Source organism: Solea solea, chromosome 3, assembly GCF_958295425.1.
Source record: "Solea solea chromosome 3, fSolSol10.1, whole genome shotgun sequence".
Lineage (NCBI taxonomy): Eukaryota > Metazoa > Chordata > Actinopteri > Pleuronectiformes > Soleidae > Solea > Solea solea.
In genome coordinates this window covers 10,440,001-10,459,175 of record NC_081136.1, presented here as the reverse complement: position 1 = coordinate 10,459,175, position 19,175 = coordinate 10,440,001, and the positions used below count along the sequence as shown (strand labels likewise).

The following is a 19,175-nucleotide window of genomic DNA, read 5'->3' as shown; positions in this document are numbered from 1 at the left end:
CCAACCCAATGGAGCCTTTCACAGTTTAATAGAAAAATGATTATAAAGTCGTTGGTGGCTATGTAACTGTCTGTGCTGTATTGGGTTTATGACATTAGTTCAACTACTAGACGTGGACAGAAAGACACTGGTTCATTGGTGCATCCCTCCCTGATAATTGTTAGATAAATACATAAAAACAGTGTTGCATATTATTTTGTGTCTGTTGTAAGCCATCTGCTTTTTTAGTATAGTATGAGGAAGGCTTACTTTCAAATAGAGTAACATATTAATACGTTTATCGGTTTGGGTCTTGTGATGCATAACTTGGAGAAGAAGTTTGTGGATTTTGTCTTGTTGGCAGTTTGGATCTTAAAATTGAACATGGTATTCTCATCAACTAATGTCTAAACTGTTGCCGGTGCTAGGCCATTTGGGTTTGAAAGATGCACCCAGGATGACAGCATAATATGCTGTTGTACTTAAAGAAGAGTAAGTTAGTTTGCAGCCAACCCATTAAAAACTGACTGATTTATGGATGATTTAATGATACCTAAGATAGCACTGGTGGTTATTGCTAAAGGTTTGGTGTGTTTTTGCAGATATGCCCTCAGTGATGGAGCGCTCGGGGGCAGGGGTCCTGTCCAGGAGCAGAGCCAAGACTGTAACCAACGGCAACAGCCTGCCACACTCTGAGGAAGAGAGCAGCGATGAAGAGCATGCTCATGGTAGGCACATGCAAACCTTAAGATTAACTACATTAATCTGTTTTATGAGTTAATTTCTTTCCCTAATTTAAGTATTGGTTTAACATTTAATATCAAACTAACATGAAACACTCATTAAGGCTTCTAACATGCTGACATTTGCACTTTACACATACACCATGGCAGCTGTTCAGTTGCATGCATTGCATTGGTGCAGTGCTTCTTTCGTCCCTGCATACTGCTCTCCTCTCCTCCACCCCATTCCACACTCCTCCATCCTTGTCATCCTCTGCCCACACACATCTTTCCTTTCTCCTTTCTCTCCTTCACCCACTGTCTTTCTCTTGAACTTTCATTTTATAATATTATCTCACATGGACACACGCATTAACGATGGATACATTGTTGTTTGTTTGTGTAACTGGAATAGTAAAGGATTGCTCTAAATACACCTTCCTACCCAGGTGATCCACCACATTATCCATGCCTCCAGCTCCTCCATTCTTCCTCAGTCTACCAATCTTTTTCTCTTCTGAATCAATCTATTTAATGTTGTTTCACAGCCAGTATTTCCTATCATTTTCTATCCTTCCATATTTTTGTCTTTCCCCCCCATTTCCCTTCCTGTCTTTTGTCCACACCCATCTCTTACTATCGACTCCTTTCTATCATCCCTTCTCCTCCCTTCCTGTCCACTGTCCCTGTGGAAACAGTAATCTGTCTCTTCCTCCTCTCGGCCTGCTTCCCTCCTCATCGTCTCTCCTCACTCCTTCCTTGCTTGCTTTCCACCCTCTTACCTTCTCTCCTACACTATTTCTTGCTAGCCTCACCAACACAGCACTAATTACTCAATGTCTGCAATCACACTTCCCTCTTTTCCTCCCTCCAACTATGTGGATTCCTCTCATTTGAATGCCATATGGATTAAAAAAAAATGTCTTACTCTGATATACGTGACTGTTCTCATGTGCAAAGCTTGATGCTGTGACTGAGAATATACTGCTTAAATAAGTGAAATGAGAAATTAATTAAACTGTTAAAAGAAGCATATATTTGTGTTTGACCTGGAAATACAGAATTGTGTGTACATATCCTCAGGCTTTGGGCTGAGGCAACCGTCATCTGATAATACATGAGTACAACAGCATGTTAGAGAGCTTAGTTCATTAAAATTAAAACATGCTTATCATTGTCTCACTTATTTATTTTGCCGTCCGAAAGATGACTCTCCCTCTGTCTCTTCTGTTAGCTGTCTTAGTCAAATTTTGTCTGTCACTAGAATTTGTCCTACATCCTTTTCTCTCTGAACTAATCACGGTCACCTTGTCTTTGTTTCTATAGACAGTATGATCCGAGTGGGCGGAGACTACCAAGCTCAAATCCCAGAGTTCAAACCAGGTAAAATGACTTATAGCACACACATATGGAAAGGGAGTGATGATGATTAAGAGAAAAAAGGCAGATGAATAGAATGGGGAAGGAAATCAGGATTGTGAAGGAGACATAGAGGTGAGCAGACTAAGGACATGGAAATAGAAGAGGGAGGGGAATGCTGATGATGAGAATTCAAGGGCAAATGGCTGGTGTTTTCTGTGGAAATCCTTGAAAATGGAAACAGGGCAAGAAAACTTTTACAAAAATCGTTTTCTGGTGTCTCACCTGACTTGCTTAAATCATCCGATGTTGTTTACGCCGTGTGTTCAGGGAATTCAATACACAAAAACATTAATTAATGTTGCGGTTATAATCTTAATCTTTTGTCAGTTGGTAAATAGGATTTGAAGAGTGTTGTTTACTAAATGTAGTTGTTGAAGAAGCCCAATAATCGACGAATGATAAATGCACAGCTCGGACCTGTTGGTAAATTAAACTAATAAAAATAAGGCCTAAATCTTTGAACCTAAAAAAAGCAAAGTATTATATAATTATATATTATATAAGTAGGTAAAGTATTACTTGAAACAGCTTTCTGAGGAGGTTGTCCGTTTATGTTAAATAAATAAAAGGATTCACTCTGCAGTTTTCCAACCATGTATTTTATTTATGACGCATGCTTCAGTTAATAAACATGGACCTCATATTTTCTTGAGGATTAACAACTGACTTCCGCTGCATGAATCAGTATAAAGAAAACATTGACCTAGAGATAAATAAGTTGTCATACCATGTTAAGCTAGTGACGGTCACACCAAACATCTTTTGGCCGATTTCATCAAGTCACGTCTTTTCTGAATGAAGATCAACAACTAGGAGATAAAAGATATCAAATGGTAGAGGAGGGTGAGCCTTGTAAATGATATAAGTGTAACTTTCATGTAGAGACCTAATGTGTAAATGTGTGGAATTGTTTTCATAACCAGACAGCCCAAACCGCTACAATGAGAAAGACCAGAGGAGCATGTTGGTGTGGTGTCCCAACAGTCAGCTGTCTGATGCAATGTGTAAGCTACACACACACACACACACACACACACTGTACATACCCAATTTTAACTGACACTTTCTTAACAACTTGACCTTCAGTTTGTGCTGCCAACTCGAGAATAGTAATTAAAACTTTCATCGCTGCTCTCTGCGTGCACTTGCTTGGTCTCCTCACTTCCATCTTTCTCAATTACTTTCATTCCCCTTGTATCTTTTCTTAAGTTAATTATTTGCTCTTCTCTGTTCTCTCTCTACCTTCCAATTTTCATTTACCTTCTCAACCTGGTTAAATACCTCCCTTTCTCACAGATTCTTCCCCTTTACTTCCCCTTTTAAAGAAGTTTTCTCTCTTTACCCTAGTGGACGAGTACATCCTGATGGCTAAAGAAAAACACGGATACAACATGGAGCAGGTCAGCTTAACCTTTCCTAATTTCTAGTTTGTGGTTTCTTCTACACTTGGCATACAGCAACTAAACTTTTTCCTTCATCTTCCCTTTATCTCTTTGTGTCTCTCTTCTCACCCTGGTGCTGTGTTTGTCGCTGTCCAATCAGGCCTTGGGCATGTTGTTGTGGCACAAACATGACGTGGAGCGCTCTCTGGCCGACCTCGCCAACTTCACCCCCTTCCCGGACGAGTGGACAGTTGAGGATAAAGTGCTGTTTGAACAGGCCTTCAGTTTCCACGGCAAGAGCTTCCACCGCATTCAACAAATGGTGAGAGCCTGGGAGAAGAACACACCCACCCCTGGCCAGTGTGTTTATTACAGAAGTAAATGTCATTTTAAATATATTTGAATATTTAATACTCACTGTGTACATTGCCTTTGTTTGTGTGTAGCTGCCAGACAAGTTGATCTCTAGCTTGGTAAAGTACTACTACAGCTGGAAGAAGACCAGAACCAGGACCTCAGTGATGGACCGACAGGCCAGGAGACTGGTCAGCAAGAGAGAAAAAGATGACAGGCAAGAGAAGTCATGAAACTTGAATGATGCCCCCGGGGGAAACTCAGTATGCTGGCAGTGGAGAAAGAAGTCTGTGATGAAATGAGAGAAGAATGAATATTGGATATTGGAGGAAAGACACAGCAGAAACGGCTCACCTAAAAGATAAAAAATACAAAACTCCTTTGTGAAATCACACTTAATAACACATCAGCTTTAGAAGCAAGATTCATATTCATGAATATAAATGAGATCCCATGATATTATTTCTTGACGTTTTAGTGGAATTTTTTGTTGGGGATTAATTTATTTTTTGCTTAAGTCAAAATGTTTTGCTTGACAAAACATGACACTGGTTTAATTTCCTCTTTTTTGCATCTCAGTAATGAAGACCTAGAAGGAGATCCAGGCAGTGACAGTGACTTTGAGATTGACAATAAGAAAGAGGTGAGCAATAGAGAATGTAATGGTCTCTTTTTGATGGTCAGTGTGTGTGTGTGTGTGTGTGTGTGTGTGTGTATATGAATGCTTATATAAGCACATTTTTGTCTTTATTAGCTGTAACTTGCCTGAGGAGATCAGCACAAATCAACTCTATCCTTCAATTTCAACTTTATTAATTATACATAAATGTAATGCTGCATTCTTCTTGCTGTTAGTGGAAGAACAAGTAAATAACGAATAATTCTTTGGTTTTAATATTTGTGATTTTTCTGACCACAAAGGCAGTGAAACAGAACCCCAGCAGCACCAGCTCTGAAAAGGTCATCCCCAGTCGATCTGGGCCGATAAAGAAGGAGAATATTGGAGCTCAGTACCGCCACCACCCACTTAGAGCCCGGCGCAGGCCACCAAAAGGCATGTACCTGGAACAGAAGGACATCATGTCGCTTTCAGCCTCTCAAGATTCTGGAGTTTTAACAATACGGCAGCTGGACACACAGTTGGTGTCACTAAAGAGACAAGTATGTACGAGTGGCCGTCATCTGCCCTTAAATTACATAATATCCCTTATCTAGTTAAAACTGTAACAGTGTACCAACAAAAACACACCTTTAAAGGAAATCAGCCGGACTTTACTTTGTTTAGAACTCTGTGTCTGTCAGTCTGGGTTTTGCTTACATAGAAAAAAGGGAAACCTGCATACATTAAGGAAAAAGATATACACGTAGACTTGCACATATGTAAAATAAACTTGTATCCCTCAAAAATAGCACCACAAAGCATTTCTTTGAAAGTCAAAAGGGAGGTACACATTCTTCACAAGCTCAATTTGCACTATTCAATAGTGTAACTCCTGTAACAGACGTACATCTTCATTTTAGTACATTTTGGCCCTTTGTACAATGAATTTGAATCAATCTCTTATGTTATATTTACTATAGGAGTCTTTGTTTAATCATATCAGTGCTAACAAGACTAAAAAATAACTCGCCACACTGTCCGTTCTCTTCTTCCTCTCCACTCTCTCTCAGGTTCAGTCTATTAAACAGAACAACAGTATTTTGAAACAAAGTCTAAATGAAGGTGTGGATGGTCTCAAACCTGCGGAGGTAAATGTAATTTACTTTTCACATTTCCTATTTCCTTCACACCACTTATTTATCCTCACTTGGATTTGTGTTTATACTTGACTCTCTCTCTGATGTCTCCTCAGTTTCCTGTCTTTTTCTCCCTCTGTCCTTGCCCAACTCCCCTCAGATATAATATCACTCCTCGTGGGACTGAGATTAGTCTTAATCTGCTCTTTGCTCTCACTCTGCTCATTTCCACCCTCCCTTTAATTCACACTTTAGTTCCTTCCTGCTGTAATGTGTCCCCTCTTCTCTCTCCCAGCCTGCCTCAAAGATGAACTCTCGCTGGACCACAGAGGAGCAGCTCCTGGCTGTGCAGGGTGAGTCAAGGCTGCACCAGCATCTTCCTCTTCTATAGTCACCATATTCTGTCAGCTGTTGCGATCTCTCCTCCTCCTCCTCCTCACTAATTCATATTCACAAGCAGGTAATGCCAAGCCTGCATGTGTTAGTTCTATACAAGAACACAGTATATCTCTGTTATCTCTCTGGTTTAGGAACAGTTTCCTGAAGGAAACTGAAAAAGTATATGTAAAATCCAACATATCCAAAAAGCCTAAATTTCACATAAACCCTTCACTAAGCACAGATTATGAATGTGAGCTGTTAATTAGGTCTTTATGTGAGTTTTGTATGGTTAATTCTTTAGCACAAATGTGTTGTTTAAAGCTTAGTAGTTTAAAATAAGTAAAAGAACTATATCAGACTTAATCGGTAGAGTACAAAGGTCAACTTCATTGTGACATCATAATGTTCAGGTAAAAACACTTTACAGAATATTAACCATAACTCAAACATTTATGGACTGTTGTTTCACAAATTGTTGCACAAATCTTTAATTGGATGAATTAATGACATGACATCTTTTTTCAACTCGAGGTACAAAGGTCAACTTCACTGTGACATCATAACGTTCTGCAGAAACACTTTATGGCTCATAAATTGGAAACATATAAAAAGGAGGTTTCCTGCAACTTGACTGGTTGAAGGTGTACACTTGTGGGGCAGTATTTCAGTTTAATGTTTGCCGTCTAAATGCGTTGCTCATTATAATGTGGTGTAGCTGAATCATACAGTGTAGGAGCTGCTGGGATCCAGGTTCCATTTGTAATGAAAGTGAATTAAAGCTGTGGGACATATAAAGCTGCTCCAGTGTCCATAGCACTTTGTCAATTAAAGACACACTGTTCTATGGAGGAACATTAAGAGGAGAATTCATGGCTGCTGAGGGCAGGGATTGTTTGTTGCTATGGACACGGTGATCCATGTTTTGGCATCCAACAATATAACAGTGGTAATAAATACATAATGACTGACTGATGCAGTATTGAATGTACTGACTTGGAGTTATTACCTGCTGTTATAACACAGCAAATCATCATTTTCAATAACTGACACATGCACTGATTTACAGGAGATGACTTTAGTGTATTAAGATCCCCATTAGCCCTTACATCAAGTCAAATGTTAAAATGCCTCCACTTCAGTCAGTGCACCTTTGAGCAGCAGCAGTAGAAGAGAAAGCAGGAAGTGGGAGACATGAATGTGTGTGTGAGGGTTGTAGATGCGAGGGTTGAAGCAGGTCAGGCCTGTAAAAGAGCAGGTGCGTGCAGGCAGCTGACCTCAGAATATGGTTAAAAGAAAAAAAAAAGTGAGTGCTCTCTACATTCCCTCCTCCTGTGTTTCCTCTCATACACAATGACTGCACCATTTCACTGACAGACTGAACGCAGTGGTCTTTGCAGCCTGTAAGGGGAATGAAATCATGGTGAGCGATGCAGTGACACTCATCAACAATCTTCTTTTCCAGCCATTCGACGTTATGGTAAAGACTTTGTGGCCATTGCAGAAGTGATCGGGACCAAGACACCGGCTCAGGTGAGAATCCTCATTCTCATGTGTAGATCTAGGGGAGGTTTTTGTGAAGATTGCCTCTGACCTCAGTCTAACCTTCCACCAAGCAGTGCTGGAAGTATAATCTTCATCATTCCTTGTTTTTATTTTTTTATTTTTTTTCCTCTAACGCCAAACATCTTACTCTCTGGTCTCAGGTGGGCTCATTCTTCGTGAGCTACCGGCGCAGATTCAACCTGGACGAGGTGCTGAGGGAGTGGGCGGCCGAGCAGGTGGCCACCAACCGAGACCAAAGGGACCACAGGAGGAGCAGCGAGGACATCACTGCAACTACAGATGGAGTTCCAGAGAATGAAGAGGTGTGGCCACAGAGTGCACAAAATATTAGAGACCCCTGTAACATGCTGACCAGCAGCGGGACGATTTGTGTCACTTCTGTGCTTTTAGATCAGATATATATTTGATACATGGCATGAGTGTGAAGTCCTATCAGAATCCAATGCCTTTTTTTGCTTCTATGTATGCGATGAGTGTTGTCATCGACCTGCTGAATGGTGGAGAGTGATGGTGATGACACTGGCAGCAATTTGTGTGGCAGATGCAACATCTGTTATGAATCCGATTTGAACAATGGCAGCCTTGGATATATCAGGTTTTGACCAAACTTGTCACTAGAATCCATCGGAAAACTTCAACGATAAAGCCAGCAGCTCAGATCAGAGTGCACATACGCACAAACAAACAGGAAGTCATACATCCTGTGTGTGTGTGTGATCTGATCTTAGCTGCTCTATTCTTTGTTTTGGTTGCTGCTCCAGGTGTGTGATCACGTTAGTGCATGAAGTGAGACGTCTTCAGCTCTGATCAGTGTATAGATAACACTCGAGCAGACACGATCATTTTTCACCGCTTTACTGCACTACTGTGACATCCTTCAGTGACTCAAACGCTGTCAACACACCTGTCACCTGCCCATCATGGTTCGATCAAACCACAAAACTTCATGGCTATTCTTATGATGCCAGCCATGCTTTCAGACCCACTATGTGTGCTCTCACTCACTTCAAAATAAGTTAAATTTAACAAGTTAATTCACCAATTTAATGCCAACTCACTGCCAGTGACTCAGGATTCTGAGCTTTAAGCCCTTGTTGAACCCCTTTGCCTAAATATATCCATCACAGCTGAAGAGCAGGTGGTTCGTTTCCCCACAACTTTCTCTCTCCATCTTATTTGTTTGTCTCTGCCGATCACTCTCCTCCTCCTCCTCCTCCTCCTCCTAACGCTCTCCTCCTCTTCCTTCTGCTCCCTCTCCTCAGGTCAAAATGGAGGACTCTCCGTCAGATGCTGCCGGCAGCTCCTCTTCTCCCTCTTCCACCCAGACCCTTTCATCTCTCTCCCAGCCTCCTCCACTGCTACGTCCCGCGCCTCCCTCGGCTCCGCCCAGCCTCCTGCGCCAGCCCCCGCCTCTCCAGACACGCCCGCTCCAGAACCGAACGCCCCACAACCACCCTCCACCTCCACTCATCCGTCCTGCTGTGACCTCCTCTTCCTCCTCTGGCAGCTCCTCCTCCTCCACTGCAGCAGGGCAGCTGCCTCCATCACTGGTCGGGCACAAAGTGGAGCAAACCAACTCGCACTGATAACACACACAAACACACACACACACACACACACACACACACACACACACACACACACACACACACACACACACACACACACACACACACACACACACACACACACACACACACACACACACACACACACACTGGTAGGAGTAGAGATACACACAAACACACACATTAGCATGCAGACACGCTGTCTCTCTCCTCTCATTGCTCCTAGCCTTCTTAAGCATCACATGACCAAGATATCAGTTAAAACACTCGGGTCACTGAGGTGACGACACAGAGTGTAAGGGCCACTGAACTAGTTCACTTTGTGAAGGGGTGATTAAAGAACCCTTTACTGTAGTGACAGACACCTACCTCCAGACCATAGCTCTCTAGTGCAACAAACAAACACACACATACACACACACAAACTAGCTGGGAACTGAAAATGAACACTACCTACACACACACGCCTCCAGGACTAAACAAAGACACACTGGATCATCAAGCTGTTGAGAAGCCATGACCGCCAACAGCAAACCCAGCTGCTCGTCTCCATGGCAACTGTTGAACATCTGGATTGTGGCAGAGTGTAGTAGAACACACACACACACACACACACATACATAACTATATTGTTGGTTTTGCTGAACAGGTATCGTGTATCCAAACCACCATCAGGAAAAAAAAAACGAACAATAAATAAATGAGGGAAAGTGAAGATGAATGAAAAAGAGGAAGAGTTGCCCACATCTGAGCCAAACCTGCTGCTCCTCGTGGTGATCTCAAACAGGAAATGAAGAAATACACCTTTTTTTCCCCCTTGTGCTTTAAACCTTGAAGAGCGGGAGATCTCAGTTCTCCCTCTTCTCTCATAGCCATGTGTGTTACTAGTATTAACTGGAATGATGTTTTTTTTTTTCTTTTCTTTGACTAGACTTTTTAAAAAGGTGAGCCCTAGATAGGCAGTTAGTGGCTGTAAGTAGTTTAGATAGTGCATACTTTATTATTATAATTCTGGTGGTAATTATTGACTTTTAACATGTGACTGGACTGGTTGACATTTAGCCACAGCGTGTTTTCACTGGTTTCACTGATGTTGAAGTCCTGTTGCTTCACATCGAGGAGGATTTTCAGTTTTCAGCACAACAAGGCACCAACCTCTGTAACATGTGCGATGCGACTGACTTTTAATAATCTCTTTTTTTTTTCGTTTACGCTGAACTGAAAAAAACAAAACAAAATCGAAATGTTCTGCCAAAGTTGTGTTGTTGCTTTAAAAGCATGTTGTGGTTTCTGTGTCTGCAGCTGTTGAGCCTCAGTGAGGAGTCTGACATGGTACAATGTTGGTTTACTGTCCTACATGTTAGAAACATGGTAGGAAATCAGGTTATTTACTTTGCTGTGAGAGTTAATCAGGTGGAGAGTGACACTGTATGAAGCGAACACACACACACCCAGCCTTGTTCTGTCCATTTCAAATCTGAACATTTCTTTACTTACACGTTGACTTTTACATGTTTACACATTAAACAGTCACGTTAATTACCAAGTTTTACGGGAGCTGATAAGATTTTTTTTTTGCCTTTGGACCAAAGCAGCACGTGTTTCCCTTGGTTTCCAGGCCAGCAGCTGATGCTAAGCTCAGCTACAGACAGATATTTTCTCTCTGTGATGCAAGACGTTGTATAACAAACTTTTAATTTAGGTCACTATTTCCATAGCACATCCAAAAAAACATCACTGGCTGCTTAAAATTGAATTGTGGATTGTCTGTCTTATTTTCAACCAAGAATGTTGAGGTCATTCCAAAAGATGCACTGACGACGATGTGAAGTGGTTTGAGTGCAGTTAAGGCAGCTTTTTCTGTGGTACTTCAGAGTCTTGTGGAATAAGTTCCTGCTCTATTGAGTCAAACCGGTTGATGAATTTAGAGGATGAACTGTCAGGGAAATGTGAGCTGTGCCACAGAGCAGGTTTCTGCCGCGTTAATGCTCCATACTGATGTTGTTTACTGGTCTGTGTTGTGGTTTTTTGCCTCCTGACGTTGTGGCACCAGACGACGTGAACAGGCATAGACGACTTAACAGTGTTTTCCTTGTTGTTATTGTTTTTTGTCCTGTTGCTGCCTCTTTCTTCCCCTCATGTACCAGTGTATCACTGCCTTCCTTACAAGCAGATCTGGGATCGGACGTCACAAAAACCCTTTGTTTGAACTGTGTTCAGTGCTGCTGCTCTCTCAGTCTCACCTCACATGACGCCTTCAGTGTTGACTTTAATGAGAAGTCAACACTGTTTAATGCTACATTTGGCTTTAAAGTGGCTCGCCTTTTCAACCTTGCTTGGACTCCTTTGTTTCCAAAACTGCTTGTGTGTACTGTATGTGAGAAGCTGTTTACATTGTGGAAACCTTTTTGTTTTTTTTAGTAATAAAGAAATGACCAAAATAATGTTTGTCAGTTATTTTAAACCCATTTTCCAAGTGTGTAATTGCAGGGTGTGTGAGCGTCACATGCACGCACCTTCTGTCTGTTGACTCCCAACGGGTTTGTTCACCTGCAGCTTCCACATTCCTGAGCAGGGCTGTCGTGTTCACCAGCTCCTCTGCGTCACAGGAAAACATCTGTTAACAGTCAAGAAACAAACATGAAACACGTCCAAGATGGATTCAGTTTACTGCAAATAGAAAACACGGAGAACAGGTATGAAGTGACTTTAACATCCTGACTGGAACATTTGGTCGGTTTACATCGCAGCAGGATCCTGTGTGTTATGAGCTTAAAGGGTCAAAGGTCTCAAGACGCGTTCCAGTTCTAGTTCGTAAACGTTTAATACAAGTTATCGCTCACAAACATGCACCTGTAGTCCTTTTTCATAGCCACTGTAGGAAATGATGGCTGACAAATACCTGTGCTTTTCCTGCTAAAACCTCAAAATGGCTGCAGCAGGTAAAGTAGCTGCAAAGTTGTGGCACTTCAAAAAGACAGGTCTAAATAATCAAATGAATGTGAGTTGAATGGGGTTGTCTGCTGGTTCGCCATCTCTCTGTAGTGAGTTATTAGGACTGAGCAGAGCCATCTGTGATTAATGTGATTACCAACACCTGGGCTGAAACCCGTCAACATGGCTGCTGTAAAACTGGAAAGGCCTCCAAACAGGTTGTGGTATTTATCCAACGACTGCCATCTTCCATTACTGAGCCATCTACAGATCATTTTGTTTTTTTCCACTCAATTGTTGAATGAATCGTCCGGGCAGCTGCAACTTCCTAAACCTCCATCTTTGAAGGAGCATTATATTTTATTTCAACAACCCACACTTTCTATAAAAAAAAAAATAAAAAAATGCCCTGCTCTATCTTGTGGGAATAACATAATGAATTTATTTGACCTACAAAAGAAAAAGGCAAACTGAGAACCAAATAAATACCCAGTTCAACCCAAAAACAAAAGAAATCAACTCCAAAATAATGAATGATATCCAACTTTCAGCAAATTTATAACATTAAGATTTGGCTTTGAAATAAATGAATGTATTTTTTGTTTACATCTGTTTCATGCTCTCATGGTTACACTGAAAACACAGTGTGTTACTACTATAGTCTTTTTTCTGTTCTTATTATTTATAATATTATGGGTTTTTTGTACCTATTGTATGTTGTCGTGTGGTACATATTCTTTGTTTATCTCAAAATGTGTTTAAATAAAACAAAGTGTGCCGTTACTTGTACCTGCTGAATCCATCAGCTCCTTCGTTGTTTTTTTTTGCTCCCCCACGGCAGCCATTTTGAGCAGGAACAGCACAGGTGTTGATGATCACATTAATGACGAGTGAATGAAAGCAGCGTGAACACTGAAGCAATGATTTCATGATTTTCACCTGTGCTTCTCCAACTGTGACAAAATGGCTGCGGTGAAGAAGGCCCACGCGAGTCCACTGTCACGCTGACTGTAACTGTGACAAGTGACTCTGCCCCGAAACGAAGGTTAACTCCCGGGCCACTTTATTAGGTACACGCTTTCACGGCAGAGTTCTAATGACAGCAACTCAGAGCACCGAGTCAAGTAGACTCGTGCTATGCTAGACGAGCTATTGTTCAAACCCTGCATGAAATGAATGAGGAAGAAGGGAGATTTAAGTGATTATGAAAGCGGTTTGTTTGTTGGTCCGAGTATTTCATTAACTGCTGATCTCTGTGTTTTTTTTGTCTTGCACAACATTCACCAGAGGTTTGATGAGCAGCAGCTCTCTGTGGGGAAACGTCTCGTCAAGGTGAAACCCAGGCAACACTAAGAATCCCGTCTCTATGGAAGGTTGACAAATACAACTATATATATTATCATAGTAAGTCATAATAATGAGGAAGTAAATCAATAATGAGATAATACTGAGATAGAAAGTCATAATAATGATATACTAAGTCAAATAGTCATAATAATGAGATAATACTGAGATGCAAAGTCATAATAATGATATACTAAGTCATAATATTGTGATATAGTCATAATAATGAGATAATACTGAGATGCAAAGTCATAATAATGATATACTAAGTCATAATATTGTGATATAGTCATAATAATGATAGTACTGAGATGCAAAGTCATAATAATGATATACTAAGTCATAATATTGTGATATAGTCATAATAATGAGATAATAATGAGATAGAAAGTCATAATATTGTGATATAGTCATAATAATGAGATAATACTGAGATGCAAAGTCATAATGAGATGTTTAGTCATATTGAGATACTAAGTGAGAAAGAATCTCATTAGTATGACTTAGTAAATCATAATATTGAGAGACAGTCATAATAATCAGATACTAAGGCACAATATTCAGATACTAAGTCATCACAATGAGATAGTCATGATAATAACATATTTAGTCATAATATTGTGATACTAAGTCATAATATTGAGAAAGTAAGTGGTAATAATAAGATAATATTGAGATGCAAAGTCATAATAATGAGATACTAAGTCATAACAATGAGATAGTCATAATATTGTGATACTAAGTCATAATATTGTGAAAGTAAGTGGTAATAATGAGATAATATTAAGATACTAAGTCATAACAATGAGATAGTCATGATAATGACATAATTAGTCATAATATTGAGAACGTAAGTGGTAATAATGAGATAATATTGAGATGCAAAGTCATAATAATGAGATACCAAGTCATAACAATGAGATAGTCATGATAATGACATATTTAGTCATAATATTGTGATACTAAGTCATAATATTGAGAAAGTAAGTGGTAATAATGAGATAATAATGAGATGCAAAGTCATAATAATAAGATACTAAGGCACAATATTAAGATACTAAGTCATAACAATGAGATAGTCATGATAATGACAGATAATGACATATTTATCTCAATAATGAGATAATAATGAGATGCAAAGTCATAATAATAAGATACTAAGGCACAATATTAAGATACTAAGTCATAACAATGAGATAGTCATGATAATGACATATTTAGTCATAATATTGTGATACTAGGTCGTAATGATAAAGTATCTCATTATTATGACCTATTAAGTCACAGCTATGAGATACCAAGTCATAATTCCGAAATGGTATTCCTTTATTAGGACAAAGCATCTCTTATTTATGGATGTAACCTCACAATTATGACTTAGTATCTCATGACTTTGCCTCAGGCTATGCATTCCTTTTCCCCATGTGGTGGAAATGGGCTGCCATACGTCTGTGAATGTACAGCACGTATGACACAAAGACAGATGTGTTTAGAGACCAAAACTGGTCTACTTGATACGTATGATGTGTAACTTATAAATTAGCCAGTTTTAGCCAGTCAATTTAAAGTGACTGGTCCAATATACTCCATACACTTCATAATTGTATAATCTGTGCAGGAGAATGTTGATCGTTTTGTCACAGGAAGCAGCTGAAACAGAGGTCAAATATTTCAACTTTAACAGGCCCATTTCACAGCGACAAGTCACAGTAAAAAAAATAAAAATAAATACATCACCTGTGTTTTCTATCACATTGATGATGGCTGAGTTCCATTCAGCTTCTTCTCTTTCAGGCTGCATGCTCGCTCCTTCAGTACAGTAAGTCGCTGTCCTGACCTACATGAACTGAACAGAGTCGTCAATAATGAGCTTTTCCTGCTAAAACCTGTCAAAATGGCTTCAGTGAAAATAAAAAAAGCCCCCCTTTTTGTTTCTCACTAAACCTGAAGCACAACAGTTGCTCATATGGGTTCACAGCATGTGAGGAGGATTACTTCATCAAAGGTGCTTTCAGACGACACATCGACAATACAGTGGTCGACAGTTTGAAACACCTGGAAACAAAAACAGATCAAACGTAACTTTGAACCTCGTAGTACATATACTGTATATATAAAAAAAACAAGTATTCAGAAAGGCATTGGAAATGACATCTGACAAATGCTAAGGAGTTCAAACACATTGTATCTGTCCCTGTTAGTTATTACTCAAATAAAAATACACAAAAACAGAAAGGTCAAATCATTTCAAAATAATCCTGTTCAGGGTTCAAACACCTTTTCCATGGTCAAATTCAAGCACTTTCAAAGTTCATTTCCACTCTTCCAGCACCTAAAATGATTCAATAAAGAGATTCTATTAACAACTAAAATCATATGCGAGTCACAAACGCACACAAGTGAGGTCCAGGTGAAGTAGTTCTCATGTAGACTCGACTTATTTTATTCCTACATCTCTTCGGTCAATTAGCCGTTTATTGTGAAAGAAATGGTTGTTTATTTTCAAGGACTTCCAGCAGCCTTCGCTGAAGCCTCCAGCCGCTGATGAAGATCACACGCTGTACGTCCCAAAAGCTTCACGGCACAAAAATCACATGTTCAGAGTCCAACTGTTATTATATCATTGTTTTTATTACTATCATTGTAATTTTTCATCATTTTGTCTTTGCACAAAATAAAACAAACAAACAAATAATACATTTTTCAGGAGTTGATCACCCCTCCCAACCCCAAAAAACCCACCACTACAGTTACAGTTTGCTCAAAACACATTTAAAATCAACGTAAATTACAGCAATGTAAAACGAAAATGTAAAATAAAATCAACCCTGAAAGAGATAATATAACAGCAACAGCCAGAATAATAATTAGAATCCAATACCCAGCACCTTAATACAATGATCAACTTTTTAAAGAAAAATCTGACGTATTAAAAACTGAAAGAAAAACAAAACAAAAACCTGACGTTTTTTGTGTCGTCGTGATAGAAAGAAAAAAGTGTTAAGTTAGGTACAACCAGCTGACAGGACTCAGCCGTGTTCCTCTTCACTAACCTCTGTACGTGTGTGTGTGTGGTTTTGTTCTGTTGCAACAAACTATTGGATCAAATGCACAGAGAGAAAGAGAGAGAACGCAAGAAGAGGAAGTGACTTCTCCTGCTTTGTTTTATTTTGAAAGCAAGCACGTGTCACGGACATGAGAGCCGCTTCCCCCGTCTCTTCTTCAAGCTTCTGGACCGATAACGCCGTTAAAAAATAGATATAATCAAACAAAAATTAAAACAAATGGGCAAAATAAAAAAATGGCGCAGGGGAAAAAAGAAAAGAGAAAAAGAACGAGCAGTAGTTGCCGTCATCATCATCATCTTTGTTAAATACATCGATAACTCCTGCACTTGGAGGGGGTTTCATTTAATCTGATACATTAGGAGATGTGTGTGTTAAAGGTGCACTACACCAAAAAGGCAGCAATGATATGATTTGACACAACCAGTCCGACCCCCCCCCCCCCAAAAGAAAATCCTAATCTGTACAAACCCAAAATTTTCAACGACACAAAAATATATTATCAAATTAAAAGCAGAAGAAAATAATTCACCATCGTTTTCGTTGTCTTTTCTTTTTGTGTGTTTTTTTTTTTCCAGTGATCTTTCACGATTAAACACACACACACACACACAGACACACACGTGCGTTACTGTTTGTTGCAGATTTCGATGACTCCTTTGTTGTTTGTGTGTTTCTCTTTGGGAATATGTGTAGCTGAGAAAATGAGGGGGACGACGAGAAATGTGTTGGTTCAGGATCGACATTCTGAATACGATGCCGACCAAAGTCATACCAACCTTAAAAAACAACAAATCAAAGACCATCCGAACATCTGTGTGCCGACGAATGCAAAAAAAATAAAAGAAAAAAAGAACCCCATGTTTATTCTTCAAAGAAAGGCAACGTAAAATCCATCAACAACCCCGTCCGTCGACTGTCCTTCCCTCCCCAGGTGCCGACATGCCCCTCTGTTCCAGTGCACAACTCTTTTAAAAGCCATAAAATAAGAAGAAACTAAATACAATAAAAAAAAAATAAAAAAATTATGTACGGACTTACAGTTAGCGTCCATACGACTGATGGTGACATAAGTCTAACTGGCCTCCTCAGACTCACAAGAAATTTAAAATAAAAATGAGCAAGAAGAAAAAGGGGAGTGATGAGGTGAGAAGATGGATGTGTTTGTGCCGAGTTCACTTTTAATTAGAGGAAGAGAGGGAGGTGAAGAGGTGTGTGTGTGAGAGAGAGAAAAGGGAGGAGGGGGGATGGTGCAAGGATGGATTCAGAAGAGGTTTGTGTGGAAAGATGGAGGGTGGAGAGGGTCCTTTATTCATCGACAGAAGAGTCGTCCATCCATTATGAGTGTCAGTGTGTGTGTGTGTGTGTGTGTGTGGGCTTCAGTAGCCTGAGTTGTGGCTCAGTGCGAGTCCATTCAGGTTCGGAGGACAATCATAACTTATTCCCAGCAAACAGGGCTCCATGTGTCCTGTCAATCATTCAGAGAAAGTTTTTGTTTTTGTTTTAAATCACTTTTCCTCCGCTCTTTTTTTTCCCTCCATTTTTTCAGCCCCCTGGATTCCTCCCTTCCCCCGGCAGAACCGTGCAGAGAAACTGAATAAATAGCAGGAAGAAGTGACAGGAGTGGTCAAAGTGGGACTCCTTAAAAACAGATAAAGCAGATCGGACATGCAGAAGAGTGGAACGTCTTAGTAGCATGTGACGAGGAAAACAAACAGCAGGGAGAGAGAGAGAGAGAGAGAGAAGGGGGAGAAGAGAGAGAAGACCTCGGCCTGTAAGTACTTCACAACTCAGAGTTCCTGATGGCAGGGCTTCAAGAACGTAAGGAACAAAACGTCTAGAAAAGAAAGGTTTTCTAGTCTCAGAGAACCCATAGCCCTACTTCAGACCTTTGTCTCATAACAATCGCGATATTTTTAAAGTGATCCCACCCTTTAGCTTACCTCCTGACCTCCGCAGCGCTCCCTACCCACCTACAGCATCACCTTCATCCTCGCTACATCCTCTCCTTCACCCCTCCCGCCTCCTTTTTCGCCTCGTCTCCCCTCGCTGCGTCTCCTCTGCACTCACAGTTTGAGCTCGTTGGCAATCTTTGAGGCAATGTTCTTGAAGGCGATGGACGTGCCCGAGATCCGCTTGAAGCGCACGCCGTTGAGGGAAAGCCGCGGCAGCTTGCACACCTCCATCTCCCACTGGACAAAGTCGTCGCGCGCCGGGTTGCCCGAGACGCACAGCAGCATGTAGCGCTCGCGCAGCTCGTACTCGCAGCTGTTGGAGTCGAGCACCTTGCGGATCTCGCGCATCATCTCCGTGGGCTCCATGGACGACGTGGTCTTCATGGACCAGGTGAAGCGCAGGGAGCGCGGCTTGACCGAGTCCTTCTGGCTGGCGATGGCCGGAGGTGTGCCAGTGCCACCTGGGGAAGAGGAGAACAGTAATGAGGGGGGGGGGGGTAGAAAAGGAGCAATCAAGAGGCAGGACAGAGGGAAGGAGCGAGGGAGGAAGAATGAAGGAAAGGAGACATAATTATACAGTTAATAACAAGGGGTGATTAAAAGCCAGGAATAGAAGATAGAGGGATACACGAGAGAAGTGAAACCAGAGTCAGGAGAGCAAAAGGGGAGAGAATGAAGAATGCAAGGAGAAAAATGGAGGTAAAACAAGAATGACGGAAGGTTGCAGATACAAGTCAGTGACAGAAAATAAAAGAACAGTTGGAAACAA

At 40.7% G+C, this 19,175-nt stretch overlaps 2 protein-coding genes across 17 annotated transcripts in view; one reads left to right on the top strand and one right to left on the bottom strand.

Moving 5' to 3' along the window:
- The window catches only part of rcor2 (REST corepressor 2), a 14,433-nt gene extending 2,881 nt beyond the window's left edge, over positions 1-11,552 (top strand). Inside the window, exons 2-14 of the mRNA XM_058625670.1 lie at positions 582-707; positions 2,028-2,084; positions 3,047-3,127; positions 3,471-3,523; positions 3,666-3,827; positions 3,952-4,076; positions 4,439-4,502; positions 4,781-5,020; positions 5,531-5,608; positions 5,892-5,949; positions 7,440-7,507; positions 7,681-7,842; positions 8,803-11,552. Coding sequence (XP_058481653.1) covers positions 584-707; positions 2,028-2,084; positions 3,047-3,127; positions 3,471-3,523; positions 3,666-3,827; positions 3,952-4,076; positions 4,439-4,502; positions 4,781-5,020; positions 5,531-5,608; positions 5,892-5,949; positions 7,440-7,507; positions 7,681-7,842; positions 8,803-9,126 — 1,596 coding nt within the window. The 5' untranslated portion in view covers positions 582-583 and the 3' untranslated portion in view covers positions 9,127-11,552. The remainder of the gene's footprint in view (positions 1-581; positions 708-2,027; positions 2,085-3,046; positions 3,128-3,470; positions 3,524-3,665; positions 3,828-3,951; positions 4,077-4,438; positions 4,503-4,780; positions 5,021-5,530; positions 5,609-5,891; positions 5,950-7,439; positions 7,508-7,680; positions 7,843-8,802) is intronic.
- A 4,444-nt stretch (positions 11,553-15,996) lies between these two features.
- Positions 15,997-19,175, bottom strand: part of mark2b (MAP/microtubule affinity-regulating kinase 2b) — a 45,241-nt gene continuing 42,062 nt past the window's right edge. For all 16 annotated transcript variants that reach the window (XM_058625750.1, XM_058625751.1, XM_058625737.1 and 13 more), the window contains one exon: positions 15,997-18,867. In XM_058625750.1, the coding sequence (XP_058481733.1) occupies positions 18,518-18,867 (350 nt within the window). In that variant the 3' untranslated portion in view covers positions 15,997-18,517. The remainder of the gene's footprint in view (positions 18,868-19,175) is intronic.